This window comes from Chiloscyllium plagiosum, chromosome 18 (assembly GCF_004010195.1).
Source record: "Chiloscyllium plagiosum isolate BGI_BamShark_2017 chromosome 18, ASM401019v2, whole genome shotgun sequence".
NCBI lineage: Eukaryota > Metazoa > Chordata > Chondrichthyes > Orectolobiformes > Hemiscylliidae > Chiloscyllium > Chiloscyllium plagiosum.
In genome coordinates, this window is record NC_057727.1 from 21,061,902 (window position 1) to 21,074,587 (window position 12,686).

General features: G+C 39.7%; 1 protein-coding gene across 13 annotated transcripts in view; it reads left to right on the forward strand.

Annotated features, from left to right (window-relative positions):
• atp2b2 (ATPase plasma membrane Ca2+ transporting 2) overlaps window positions 1-12,445 on the forward strand; it is an 819,963-nt gene extending 807,518 nt beyond the window's left edge. For 7 of the 13 annotated variants that reach the window (XM_043707898.1, XM_043707899.1, XM_043707902.1 and 4 more), the window contains 2 exons: window positions 5,906-5,992; window positions 11,990-12,445. In XM_043707898.1, the coding sequence (XP_043563833.1) occupies window positions 5,906-5,992; window positions 11,990-12,301 (399 nt within the window). In that variant the 3' untranslated portion in view covers window positions 12,302-12,445. Of the gene's footprint in view, window positions 1-5,905; window positions 6,084-6,247; window positions 6,302-11,989 lie in introns of all 13 variants that reach the window. The other 6 variants (XM_043707903.1, XM_043707908.1, XM_043707909.1 and 3 more) reach the window with 3 other exon arrangements.
• Window positions 12,446-12,686: the final 241 nt, after the last annotated feature.

A 12,686-nucleotide genomic window follows, 5' to 3' on the forward strand; every position in this document is an offset into this window, starting at 1 on the left:
ATGTTGTTGGAGGGAATCCTGAGGGACAGGATGTACTTGTATTTGGAAAGACACGGACTGATTTGGGATAGTCAACATGGCTTTATGCGTGGGAAATTATGTCTCACAAACTTGATTGAGTTTTTTGAAGAAGTAACAAAGAAGATTGATGAGGGCAGAGCAGAAGACGTGATCTATATGGACTTCAGTAAGGCATTCAACAAGGTTCCCCATGGGAGACTGATTAGCAAGGTTAGATCTCATGGAATAAAGGCAGAACTTTGTGGGCGGCACGGTGGCACAGTGGCACAGTGGTTAGCACTGCAGCCTCACAGCGCCAGAGACCCGGGTTCAATTCCCGCCTCAGGCGACTGTGTGGAGTTTGCACATTCTCCCCGTGACTGCGTGGGTTTCCTTCGGGTGCTCCCAGGTTAGGTGAATTGGCCACGCTAAATTGCCCGTAGTGTTAGGTAAGGGGTAAATGTAGGAGTTACGCTTCGGCGGGTCGGTGTGGACTTGTTGGGCCGAAGGGCCTGTTTCCACACTGTAGGTAATCTAATTCAAATTCAGGTAATCTAATTCAAACTAGCCATTTGGATACAGAACTGGCTCAAAGATGGAAGACAGAGGGTGGTGGTGGAGGGTTGTTTTTCAAACTGGAGACCTGTGACCAGTGGAGTGCCACAAGGATCGGTGCTGGGCCCTCTACTTTTTGTCATTTACATAAATGATTTGAATGTGAGCATAAGAGGTACATTTAGTAAGTTTGCAGATTACACCAAAATTGGTGGTGTTGTGGACAGCGAAGAGGGTTACTTCAGATTACAACAGGATCTTGACCAGATAGGCCAATGGGCTGAGAAGTGACAGATGGAGTTTAATTCAGATAAATGCGAGGTGCTGCATTTTGGGAAAGCAAATCTTAGCAGGACTTATACACTTAATGGTAAGGTCAATCCTTGTCTCCTTCCTATCGGAAAGATGTGAAACTTGAAAGGGTTCAGAAAAGATTCACAAGGATGTTGCCAGGGTTGGAGGATCTGAGCTACAAGGAGAGGCTGAACAGGCTGGGGCTGTTTTCCCTGGAGCGTCGGAGGCTGAGGGATGACCTTATAGCGGCTTACAAAATTATGAGGGGCATGGAAAGGATAAATAGACAAAGCCCTGGGGTCGGGGAGTCCAGAACTAGAGGGCATAGGTTTAGGGTGAGAGGGGAAAGATATAAAAGAGACCTAAGAGGCAACTTTTTCACGCAGAGGGTGGTACGTGTATGGAATGAGCTGCCAGACGATGTGGTGGAGGCTGGTACAATTGCAACATTTAAGAGGCATTTGGATGGGTATATGAATAGGAAGGGTTTGGAGGGATATGGGCCAGGTGCTGGCAGGTGGGACTAGATTGGGTTGGGATATCTGGTCGGCATGTATAGTTTGGACCGAAGGGTCTGTTTCCTTGCTGTACATCTCTATGACTCTATGACCTGATGCATGGCTGTTGATGATGCAAATATCTCGAGAAAATAACCACAGAGCAAAGTTCTCTCAAAACTTAGCTAATGCACAGCCACAGGGAGGGTCTGCATACAGTGAGTGGTGTGTGGATACATTGATTCTGGGTTCCAGAAGTCTCCAATGTCCACGTAAAAGCAAAAAAAACTTTGAGAGGATGTAGGCAGTGAGGTATCAGAATGTGAGTTGGTGGAGGGTGCAGGAGGCAGCCTTTGCTGGTGGCTCGTCTAAGGGATCTGCTGTCTTCCTCAGAGGTGGAGGAGAGATGCCTCGTGGGGAGGTTCTTTTGACAGGTGGATGTCCCATTGGTACCTGCCAAACACAAAAGAAGGAAAGCACCAAGACTGAGGGTTCAAACTTCTGGCAGGTGAACATACATTGACAGTGGGGTTAATATGAGAATTGCAGTACAATGAACAATGCTGGCAACCAAGTGAGAACCAAAGACTAAGAATCTGTCCTCATAGAGGCTGAGGAGCCAAATGTTGGACTCAGCCCCATCAGCCAGATAGTGGGCTATTTGCTGCTGTCATGAGAGGGAGGGCAGGATTGAGTGAGATGACATTTGGTGTTCAGCTGTCAGTGCGGGGAAAGGTGGGTGGGTGTAGCTGGGCAGCACAAAGAGCATGCAGCTGCATGATATGGCAGTTACGCTCTTCCTCTTTTGCCCCCTGATTTCATTAGGATGTTTTGAGTGTCTTAGATTGTGAAAACAAATACTAAAAATATTTTTTCAGTCTTTGAGCTGAACCTTGCAGTTTTTTGGCTGAGTGCCAGTTGCCTCATATTTCGTGGAGAGTGTCTCACTGTGAAGCCAGGCGAGATGTCATGCAGTATGTTAACAAACTCACCCATTAACTACCTACCCCATCTCTAGGGCACTCCGCTTGCCTCATTCTAGTCCCATTTGACCACCTGCCACTGGCTGGGTATCGTGGAACTGATTGGCAACCCCGATACCCTGGCCATCTTTGAAAACCCGTTGTGGAGCCGAGCAAGCCCTGTGAGTTCAGAGTTGCCCTGCTCTAATCTAGACTCTGCATGGTTCATGACCTGTCAGAAACAAGAAAATTGGCGTTCACCTTGAGGACAGGAACTCTGAGTTTTTGGTGCTCAGGGTTATGCAGAGGCTGGATAAGGTCTTCTCTGTCTCGCAGAGGAGTTCAGAACCATAGAACCATAAAATATCAAATGTAAGAGCAGAATTAGACCATTTGCCCCACTGAGCCTGCTCAGCCATTCAATCATAGCTCATGTATTTCTCAACCCACATTCTCCTGCCTTTTCCTCTTGACCCCCTTACCAATCAAGACCTATCTCTCTCTTAAATAGCCTCAATGTCTTGACCTCCACAGTCTTCTGTGACATTGAGTTCCACAAATTAACCATTTTTACTCAATTGTAATACCTTTGAATTTGATTCCAGTTTCTCCCTTTCAAAGTGCAGAATAAATTGTGTCATACCATATGGTCACTGCTGCCTTTCTTAAGGTTTCTTCTCGGCAAGCTCCCTAATCAAGTCTACCTTATTGCTCATTGCCAAATCTGGAATTGACTGTTCCCTCGTGGGTCCTACCAGAAGCTAAAAATTCGTAGACATTCCACGATTTTCTTTTCCTAGTCTACGTGCATGTTGAAGTCCCCCATGATTCAGGTGGAGCCCGTCCCATCAGAAGAGCTCCCTCCTTCCCTGATATTAATGTCAATGTCTCATGAATTTGAGCCAGTTTCTCCCACACCAATCTTTGAACCATGCATTTATTTCTTTAATTTTGTTGACCCTGTGCCAACTTGCTCATGGCTGAGGTAGTAATTCTAAGATTATTACCTTTCTGGTTCTAAATTAGCCCTTAACTGCTTATAGTGCCTCAGCTGCACTTCCTTCTTCTTTGTGACTATATCATTGCTGCATAATGGACCATGACAACTGGATCCTTCCCCTCCCACTCCAAGTTCCTCTGCAGCCCAGATCAGATAGTCTGAACCCTGATGCCAGGCAGGCAACACATCCTTTGGGACTCTCGATCCTAGCACAGACAACAATTTCTATTTCCCTGCCTAGGCGACAATGAGGTCTGCAGATGCTGGAGATCAGAGTTGAGAATGTCTTGCTGGAAAAGAACAGCAGGTCAGGCGGCATCGGAGGAGCAGGAAAATTGATGTTTCAGGCTGGAGCCCTTCATCAGTTCTTCATACAACAATCTCTGATTACAATTACATTTCTCTTTTCTCCCACCTCTTGATTGGCTCCCTGTACGACAGTGCTATAGTCAATTTGTTCATCCACTCTACAAACTCCACCCTCATCCACACAGGGAGCAAGAGACTCAAATCTGTTGGACAAGCTCAAAGGCAGATGCTCCTTCAGCACTACCTCTTGGATCCCTCTACCTGGCTTCCTCGTAGTCACACCCGCCTGTCCCTGACCACTGAATTCAAGGTAGTTATTTTAAGGGGTGTGACTGCTTCCTGAAACACAGCGTCCAAGTAACTCTCCCCCGTCCTGATCTGGCACAGTTACAACACATTACTTGGCCCTGAATCTTGATTTTAATTACTTAGTTCTCGATTTGATTTTTAAAAATTTCATACTGTTTGTAGTCTCCCCTTTCCTGACGAAGGGCTTATGCCCGAAATGTCGATTCTCCTGCTCCTTGGATGCTGCCTGACCTGCCGTGCTTTTCAAGCACCATACTCTTCAACTCTGATATCCAGCATCTGCAGTCCTCACTTTCTCCTAGTACGTTTCATTTATTGTCATATTTATTCCAAAGCTTCACAAGTAATTCCTATTATGTTGCTTTCCAGTGTTTTTAAACATCATGTTGAAGCTTTCAGTTTATCTATATTCCCTCAGTCCCTTCTGCAACCCTTACAGAAGCAGTTTACCAGTGTAGCACTAAATAGGAAGCAGTGATCCAATTCAGAAAAAAACTTGCTCAACTATTTGTGAAGCATAGTTTTTAATTTCCAACACAAGAATATTACTTTGTGTAGAAGGTTTGCATTTCAAAGAAGATTAGATAGTGAAAGTAACAGATTCACTGCCTATTCTGAAATTCGAAAAGTACTTGTAGGTGGGTTTTGAGGGGTTTCTCCTGATCTTATTCCATAAGCTTCACTGAAACTCCACTGGAGAACCCCCATTGATGTTGTGGACACTTGTGTTCAAGAAGGTCTTTAATCCTTTGAGGATTGCAGTAATATTTGTGTGTCAACATGAAGGTTATAATTTACTTGCTGTTTTTAATGTATTCAAAACAAAATAGAATTTCAAACTAATGTGTATATTATTCTGGAAGAGTTACTAATTTTTCAAAATGGTTTCCAATTTCCTCTCCTCCCTAATTTGGTGACTCATTCTGGATTCTCTGGGCAGTTCAAACCAGAGAATATAACTCTTCATGTCAGCAGGATATAATGCATTCTACTCAGAAGTGGGAAGATTAATTACTTCAACTTCCTATCTAGTAATACTAAAGTCTCTATTCCTTCCAACCGAGGTTAGTTAACTGAATTTGCAACAATAACGAGGTCTATTTTTATTAATTTGAAGAAACATACTGAGGCACTGTCAAGCCTTTATGGGTTGGGCTACTGTTTGATCCAGCTGAGTTAATGAAGGAATCAATTGCTGTATATTTTAAAATTGATGTTTTGATAATTAATTGTTAAGAAAAATGTGAAACCATAAGGAGACATGCTCTCCACAATATATACTTGCAATAATTTGCTCACGTTCAAAGCTTTCTCCGCTAGCAAATGAGAGTGTACAAAATTGGAAATTTAGCCTTAATAAAATTACAAGTTTATTTATGCCCTGTGTATTCAAATTTCAGCTTCATTTTATTGAGAAAAACAAAATGAAGGAGGTGTTATTGTTGAAAAATTGTTGGTTTCCATAGTCTGCAATGAATAAATAGTGACACAATACTGAAATTTATTCAACCAAATTGTGCTCATAGAGAATTACAGTTTTTTCACATTATTTGTCTTTTAATAATATTTAATAATTTTAAATTGTTAGATTTGAATTATTGCGTTGGAAGTGATAATGTGGATTATTCTCATCTGTTTTTGAGTAATTCATGTCATAACCGAAAATATATATTGCTTTAATACTGTACAAGAGAACATGGGCTAATTTTAAACACATCGGTTAATTTATTCAATCTATATTCTGGTGAAAAACCAGAAGGTGCAGGACATTTCCATGTTGGCTAATTTTGGGTTTTGTTGATTAGTCAGATTGCATTTGTTTAAATTTGCCATTATTTTGCTACAATATTACCAAATTATTGGGACCTGCATGTTTTTTTCTTGCTAATTGAGTCCTATTTGTGCATTAGAAGTTCCCAGGCACATTAATCTTGTATCTCCACCTTGAACAAACTTTCTCATTCTCTCCTTCATTACAGATCGAAGTAGTGAATACATTCAAGAGTGGCACTTCCTTTCAGGGGGCTCTAAGACGGCAGTCATCCGTTACCAGCCAAAATCAAGATGTAACCAATATTTCTAGCCCTACTCACGTATCGTTATCTACTCCCAATGCTCTTTCCTCTCCTACCAGCGCTTCTGCTGCTTCTGCTGGGCGTGAGTGTGTATTCTTAATGCACAAGATGATCTTTCACATCCCCCCTCTTTGCTTTTTAACTATTTGATACTAATCATCTTGTCAGTCTTTTTGTAGAGTTCAGTATTATTTACCCCTTGGCGACCTGTTATGTGTCTGAAGTGAATGTGTTTGTTTTCTCTAGAGGACTAGACAGCCCTAGGCAAAGGGTCCAGCAGGAGGGAGTGAAATGAACGTTGTGAGTCTGACCTGAGCCTGCAATGAATGTGAACTGCTTGGGCATATGAGTCTAGACATTAGGTTTTAAAAGTGTGTGTAAACTTTCGAGTATAAGCCCTCAGACTGCCAAAAAAACCCACTTTTTTTTAATTTTACAGTGTTTCATCTGAACAATACACAGCCTCTTGCTTTTTCTCTCCTCTCATGTGGCGACTCAGACCAGGCAAACCAACAGCATGACGATAAACTTGATTTACTTAAACTATTTTTCCTTCCTTGAGAAATCTTAGACAAAGCCAATGTGGTATTCATTGACAAGGACATTCCTGAGCCTCACCTCGCCTCCTTTCTGGGTACTGAGAAGCAGAAGACGAGAAGAATAAAACCACCACATGAGAATGTCATGAAGTCTTGTCCCAAAGTCTTTTGTCAAATTACAGTACATTTTCTTGTTGTTCGTTTTTCTGTTCTGCCACAAAAAAAGTTTTTTACTCATTTTTTTTGTCCTGCCTGTGCATTGTCAGTCCTTTTTCTTATATTCTACGTTCAGGGACATTGCCTAGTTTGTAATGTGCCATGACTGCCTAGGCAGTTGCTTCCACATGGTCCCCTTCAGTCATTGTTTAACATATTGGAAATATTTTAAAATGATTAACTCGGCGTTATGTGGCAATGGTTGATTACCAATTCTCAAGTTTTAAATATTATTTTATTTAAAATATTTTTGGCTGTTCCAGTGGGATAAAGAAAAGCATGCATGCGATGTAGTATTGCATGTTTCATATTCATAGCCTGGGACAAGAGTTCCTTCAAAATCTATAAATATATTTATTGTTTAATCAAAAGAGATGTTAAGTTTGGTAACATCTCTATGCCAGTAGATGGCAAAGTTGAACACATGGTCTGGAATCCCAAGTTCAAACTCAGTACTAAAACACAAGCTAAATAATTACTCAGAATGAAAATGGACCAAAGTGGAAATGTCTATCTATGTTGTTGTTAGAAGGCAAAGCTGCATTCTAGCTATAATAGTTATTATTGTTCCCAGTGTAGGAAAAATAGAGTTGTCAAATTGGAATCAGTGAAAATTTAAAATTATCAAGAGTAGATCGAATTTTTCTTGACAGCCTGTGAATTATTTTTTCCATCAGTAATTCTGAATCTGATAAATTCTTCATTATTTTAGAATAGAAAATATATTTGTTATTCAGCTTAATTTAATGAATGGCACATACATTTTTATCAGGCAAATTGTTATACATGCTAAAACAATTTAGATTATTTAATGATAATGTTATTACACTGAAAACTAAACAGGTAGAGTAAATATTTTATTCAAAATAATTCCATTCTTTTTCTATTTGCACAGTCTTTGGATTGATATTGATGTGTACCACTGTAATTCACCTTGTGTTGCTGTCAATAGAAATAAAACTACAGTATCTTGAACTAGCTATAATTATTCTACAGCAAATTTTAAAAATCTTCAAAGCCAGCATTCAAAATCAGTTACAAGATATGATTCAAAATCAAGCAGTTCCAAGATATGATTTATCATAATAATTCAAACAAATGTTAAATGCAAAATCATTTTTTGACTCTAACAATTAACAAACCCCAAATCATAATTACTGTCATTACCTTGAACCCTATAAGAATGAATTAAAAAGAATGGACAGGAGTATGTTATAGATTCCTCGAGTCTTTTTCACTGTGAAATGAATATGGCTGATCTTTGAGCCTAACTGCACTTTCACTCTTGATCATTATTTCCCTTGATTTTTTTAGAGTCTAAAAACCTATAATGTCATCTTAGAACATCTTAATGAATGAGAACCATAGCCCTCTAGGATAGAGAATTACTAAGATTCCTAAACCTATGTAAGTGAAGAAATCTTTTCTCATCTCAGACCTAGCTATCAACTACATTATCATCAGACTATGTCCCCATGATTCTACTCTTCAGACACGATATAGCTTCCTAACACTGACCCTGTCAAACCATCTCAGAATCCTACATCACCTCTCATTGTTCCAAACTCCAATCGGTAAACACCCTTTTTACCCAGTCTTTAATGATAGGGAAACTCAGCCATCCTGGAACCAATCTAATGTTTCTCGTCAATTGTATCATTCCGAAGCTAGAGGCCACAATTATGCACATGCTTAAGTGTTTAAAGATGAGAGGGATGCAGGAGGAGATTTACTGTTTCATTCAGTCTTCAAAGCAGGGAAGATACCTCTTTTCTAGAAACAATCAGTCTTGATTCAAGTATAGAGGTGTTGCAGAATCATTCTTCTTCTGCATGTGAGCAAGAGTTATTTCAGGTGATACCAGATTGAAAAATGCAGGAAAGCCACTGCATCGTCCAAATAGGATCTGGATAAGCTTTACACAAAGTCTATTAATTGAAAACCAGGGAAATCTAAAAGATGTTTAGATGTGTCTTATACCAGATAATCAGGTGACTTGGAGGAGATGTGGTAACTAAGAGCAAGTAAAAGTAAAAAAGGGATTCCAAATGATTAAAGCATATGAAAGAAGGAAGAAACCTTTCTTTGAAGATGGAGGAAAAATATACAATTCGGTAAAGTGAGGACACCAGTCTAAAAATACTGTGTTTTACCAACCATTTTATCTAAAGTTATCATGGACCAAATTTGGTGTGGCATGGTGGTACAGTGATTAGCATTGCTCTCTCACGACACAAGGGTTGATTCCAGCCTCGGGCGACTGTCTGTGTGGAGTTTGCACATTCCCTCTATGTCTGCATGGGTTTTCTCCAGGTGCTCTGGTTTCCTCCCACATCCCAAAGATATGCAGGTTAGGTGGATTGGCCAGGCTGAATAGCTCTTAAGGGATGTTGTCCAGGGATGTGTAGGTCAGTGGATTAGCTTTGGTTAATGTGGGGTTATGGAATAGAGTAGGGGTCTGGGTGGGATGCTCTTTGAAGGGTCAGTGAGGACTCAATGGGCTGAATGCTCTGCTTCCACACTGTTGGGATTCTATGATTCTATGAAATTGGGTGATGCATTCAGCAATGGTAGTGAGCCTGACGATGTAAAGGTAGATCTAAAAGGTTTGAGATGCCTCTTGTAGGTTTCCCAAGCCTCCAAAGCACATAGGCTGCTTCTAGATGCCATGGAATATGCAAATGAATTTATTATCCTTGCCATTTCTGCTATCATTGTGGTAGCCAAAGAAATGAGTGCTGAAGGAAAGAAATGGAAACTTGATGTCTTTGCTGTAAGGTGAAAGTTGTCTCCATCATTTATTGAGAACTGAAGAAATCTAAAGGAAGATTGACGAATTTGATCATTGATATTAAGGATGTGAAAGTAGTATTGAGCTTCTTACTGGGAAGGTAAAGCTTAATGTTCTTGAAAGTGCTTCAATATTTATGGAGATCAGCATAAAGGAGAGGGACAAATATAATAGTGTTAGTTGACAATGTAGACTTCTCTATGGTTGTAAATGCTAGATCCTTAAGAAAGTGCAGAAACAGAAATTGGAACACACTTTTAGAAGTAACAAGATGTGTAAAATAATAAAGATAAACATTTTTAAGTGCATTAAAGGTATTCCTTAAAATGAAAGAATTGACCACATTGTTGAAACTTGTTAATTGTGTAAATTGCAAAAAGACCTCTTAGAAGATCAAAGCTGACCTGGTGGGACTATATAAGAGAAATCCTAACAGAATGATCAACAATGAACACACTGTAATGGAAATTTGCCGAGAAAGATTGAAGGGAATATTTTTGCTGTATTCAGTAAGTCTGCTTCTGATGAATAATTGCCTTCTTAGACATTCCCTCAGGATTGAGGACATCTTGCTTCTGTTTTTATTCATTGAGGTTTAAGAAGGTGGATTAGTCCAACATGCAATTTAGCAGGAGGTGATCAGATAGTGAGGTAGATATTTATAGGGAGGATTGAGCGGTCTGTCCAACAGCTCAACCCGTAGCCTCTCAAAGTGTTTGCTGTCTTCCTGAATGGCCCTTCTTCAATTTGGTCAGTCACAAAGCAGGAATTTCTGAATGTTGGATCTCTGCAGGGATATTTGGAGGATATCCCTGAAATGCTTCTGCTGTCCTCCATGGAGTCTCCTGCCACAATGTGTTCCAAAAAGAGCAAATTGCTTCAGGAGTCTTTTGTAAGGCAAGCAAATGACATGTCCTGCCCAGTGTAGTGCTTCTGAGTGATTAGCTTGAGAAAGGATATTGCTGTTGGACTGCCTTTTTGGAAATGGATTTGAAGGACTTTGAAAAGACACTAATGGTGGTACTTCTGCAGAGTTTTGAGATACCTGTTGTAGGTTTCCCAAGCTTCCAAAGCACATTGGATGCTTCCATATGCCATGGACATTTTGACAACCTATCAATGAGTGATATATTATCAATAACTCTTTAAAAGCTGATTGATGTAAAGACTATTAAATATGCTTGAGGTTTTATAACAAACCAAGAAAAATTAGGTTGCAAACTATGGGCCACATTTTCATCAAGCAGATTTTTTTCTCTAAATAATGTAGGAAGTATTTATATTTTAAATAATACTGTAGATTCAAAATTAACCTGATCAACACAATACACGGTAACTTCAAATAGCTACAGAAACACGACATGAAGCTTTCATAATCATTAATTTATACAATTCTCCGCACACACGTCCCACCAAAGTAAAAAAAAACCCTTTATCATGTGACATGTTAGTTGGACATTATTTGAGTGAATTTTTAAATGAAAATCTGTAGAGAATTATAGTTATTTTGATGCTTCAGTTGGAAGTATCCAACTCTGCAGTCAGGTAGGTTTTTTTTTCCCCAGACTGCTAAATTGACACATTACAAGAGAATCTTTATTGTATTGGAATTGACTGGGATAAAGAAAGAATGTTTTAAGAACCATCACGAATATGAACAAAAATCCAAAATGGCCTACTGGAGATCTGAGATAGAACACTGGGCCTATACTCGAATGTTTACCCCATTGTGCATGGATTATGCTTGTTAGTGTTTCACATTTAACCAGGCTTTTGAATATGGCTGTCTCTATGTGCCAGATTTTACCACCTACATGTGTCCTTGTTCCGCGGCATGATCTTCTGGTGAGTCTAGCGACATGCTTCCTGGCTGCTACCATCTACATCAGCAAAATGTGGTTTCACCTCCCATTTTCCTGTTGTCTGCTCCATTCATTCTGTTCAGTGTTCATCTTCTAATGAGCTGTTACTTTGATTGGGTACCCATATAGTCTATGTATTTATATGTTGATCATATTGAATATATAAACATGTATATACCTTCAAAATGAGTTCTAAATAAATCAACTTTTCACTTTTTCTCCTTCTTACCTACTGCAAGACGTTTTTCACCATGCATGGATATACATTGCATTAATTTTTTAAGTAACAAAATAACATGGCTTTTATTAGGTTACACAGCATTGGATCTTTGCTTATTTAACCAGTGCTTTCCATGAGTTCTACAGTTGCCTTTCTTCCAGTTTTATTGCAGTTCTCACCGACCCCACTATGCACGAAACTGAGTCACATGTGTATGCTTATAAAGTCCTAGCGACTGCGGACTTCAGCTCACCGCACTGCCTTAAACAAATTCTGCCTCTCCATTATTTTTAGAAATCCCGTACTGTAGCCATCACTGGAGTCAACTTTTTACTTTTGACCTTTCTTTTTTTATTTCAGATTCGCGTCGTGAAGGCATTCCGTAGCTCTCTCTATGAAGGATTAGAGAAACCAGAGTCGAAATCCTCCATTCACAACTTCATGACTCATCCCGAGTTTAGGATAGATGACTCACAGCCACACATTCCCCTAATCGATGACACTGACATAGAAGAAGATGCTGCCCTTAAGCAAAACTCCAGTCCTCCCTCATCCCCCAACAAGAACAACAATGCTATTGATAGTGGAATCAATCTTACAACTGACACAAGTAAATCAGCTACCTCTTCTAGTCCAGGAAGCCCTCTACATAGCCTGGAAACTTCACTCTAGCTGACCATTTCTGTGAAAAAAAAACAGAACAAAAAAAAACTGCTGGCTGATAAACTGTTCTGATTGTGCTCTTCTATGCTCTGTAGCAAGAAGGGAAACTGCTGGAAGGATGATTTCTTGTTTGGCTGACCCTCCTCAAGATAGAGATCCTGCATGAATGTACATTTCCCAAATTTCACTGGAAGGACCACAACTGAGTACATCTGAGGCAATTTATCCAATCCACTGATCTGTGACTTTTGAAGTGCTTGTGCGGCATGGACTTAATTGTATAGTTTAAATTAAGACAAAAAAACTTTAAAAATTAAAGTTGCAATGCTCAACTTGCACAGTAGAATTGCACCAATTTAACAGAGGAACTTTATAAGCATTTATTAAATACCTA